Source organism: Chiloscyllium plagiosum, chromosome 43 (genome assembly GCF_004010195.1).
Source record: "Chiloscyllium plagiosum isolate BGI_BamShark_2017 chromosome 43, ASM401019v2, whole genome shotgun sequence".
In the NCBI taxonomy this organism is placed as follows: Eukaryota; Metazoa; Chordata; class Chondrichthyes; order Orectolobiformes; family Hemiscylliidae; genus Chiloscyllium; species Chiloscyllium plagiosum.
The window spans coordinates 16,384,000-16,385,169 of record NC_057752.1 but is presented as its reverse complement, the minus strand read 5'-3'; the positions used below and the strand labels follow the sequence as shown (position 1 = coordinate 16,385,169).

Here is a 1,170-nt window from a genome sequence, read left to right as displayed (position 1 = left end):
GAGGGTCAGTGCTGAGGGAGTGGGCACTGTCGGAGGGTCAGTGCTGAGGGAGTGGGCACTGTCGGAGGGTCAGTGCTGAGGGAGCACCGCACTGTTGGAGGGTCAGTGCTGAGGGAGTGCCGCACTGTCGGAGGGTCAGTGCTGAGGGAGCGTCGGAGGGTCAGTGCTGAGGGAGCGCCGCACTGTCGGTGGGTCAGTGCTGAGGGAGTGCCACACTGTCGGTGGGTCAGTGCTGAGGGAGTGGGCATTGTCCTTTTGTTGGTCCATTACAGACCATGCGTCAGACTTACCTGCGCTCTGGCTGTGGGTCAGATAATGCCACTCTCATGAAGCCAGGAAACCGTTTACAGAGCTGAAGAAAAATAAAGTCAGTTGTTAATATTTATTAAAATCAGTAATCTGAATATTGCATAAACGTATTATCGCAGCGATAGGAAAAAGCCTGGAGATTTGCCAGATGTTTTGCCTGTGGTGCCTGAAGGATGCAGTACACACTCCAATGTTTCCGAATCCCCCAGACTCAGGTGGACACAGCAGCATTATACAGCTTAATGGTGACGTGAAATTTGGCAAGAACACAGAGTGATGAGGATAGTCACTGATTCAGAAAGACAGAAGGATGAAATGCAGATGGAGCTCAACACTGAGACATGCGGGGTACTTTGAGTGCAATGAGGAGGAAAGACAGGACAGGAGAAATGGCAAGATTTCAAACATCATAAACAGGCAGTGAAACGCTAGGAAATAAAAACCGAAAGCACTGCTGATGCTGCACATCAGAAGTTGCTGGGAAAGCTCAGCACGCCTGGCATTGTCTGTGAAGAGAAGTCAGCGTTAACCCGAGCCGAAACACTAACTCTGATTTCTCTCCAGGGACACATTACAGAAATGCAGCCAGGCTCAGTCCAGACTGTCAGGTGTCCTTCAGTTTCTTAACAGAGGAACAAAAGAGAGACAGTGTAGAGGAAGCTTTACTCTGCATCTAACCCTGTGCTGTCCCTGTCCCTGGGAGTGTTTGATGGGGGGACAGTGTAGAGGAAGCTTTACTCTGCATCTAACCCCGTGCTGTCCCTGTCCCTGGGAGTGTTTGATGGGGGGACAGAGTAGAGGGAGCTTTACTCTGTATCTAACCCCGTGCTGTCCCTGTCCCTGGAAGTATTTGATGGGGGA

General features: G+C 50.9%; 1 protein-coding gene across 1 annotated transcript in view; it reads right to left on the bottom strand.

Moving 5' to 3' along the window:
* Positions 1-1,170, bottom strand: part of LOC122543273 (serrate RNA effector molecule homolog) — a gene marked incomplete at its 3' end in the record, with an annotated part of 19,955 nt that overhangs the window by 5,881 nt on the left and 12,904 nt on the right. The window contains exon 7 of the mRNA XM_043681752.1: positions 291-301. Within this exon, the coding sequence (XP_043537687.1) occupies positions 291-301 (11 nt within the window). The remainder of the gene's footprint in view (positions 1-290; positions 302-1,170) is intronic.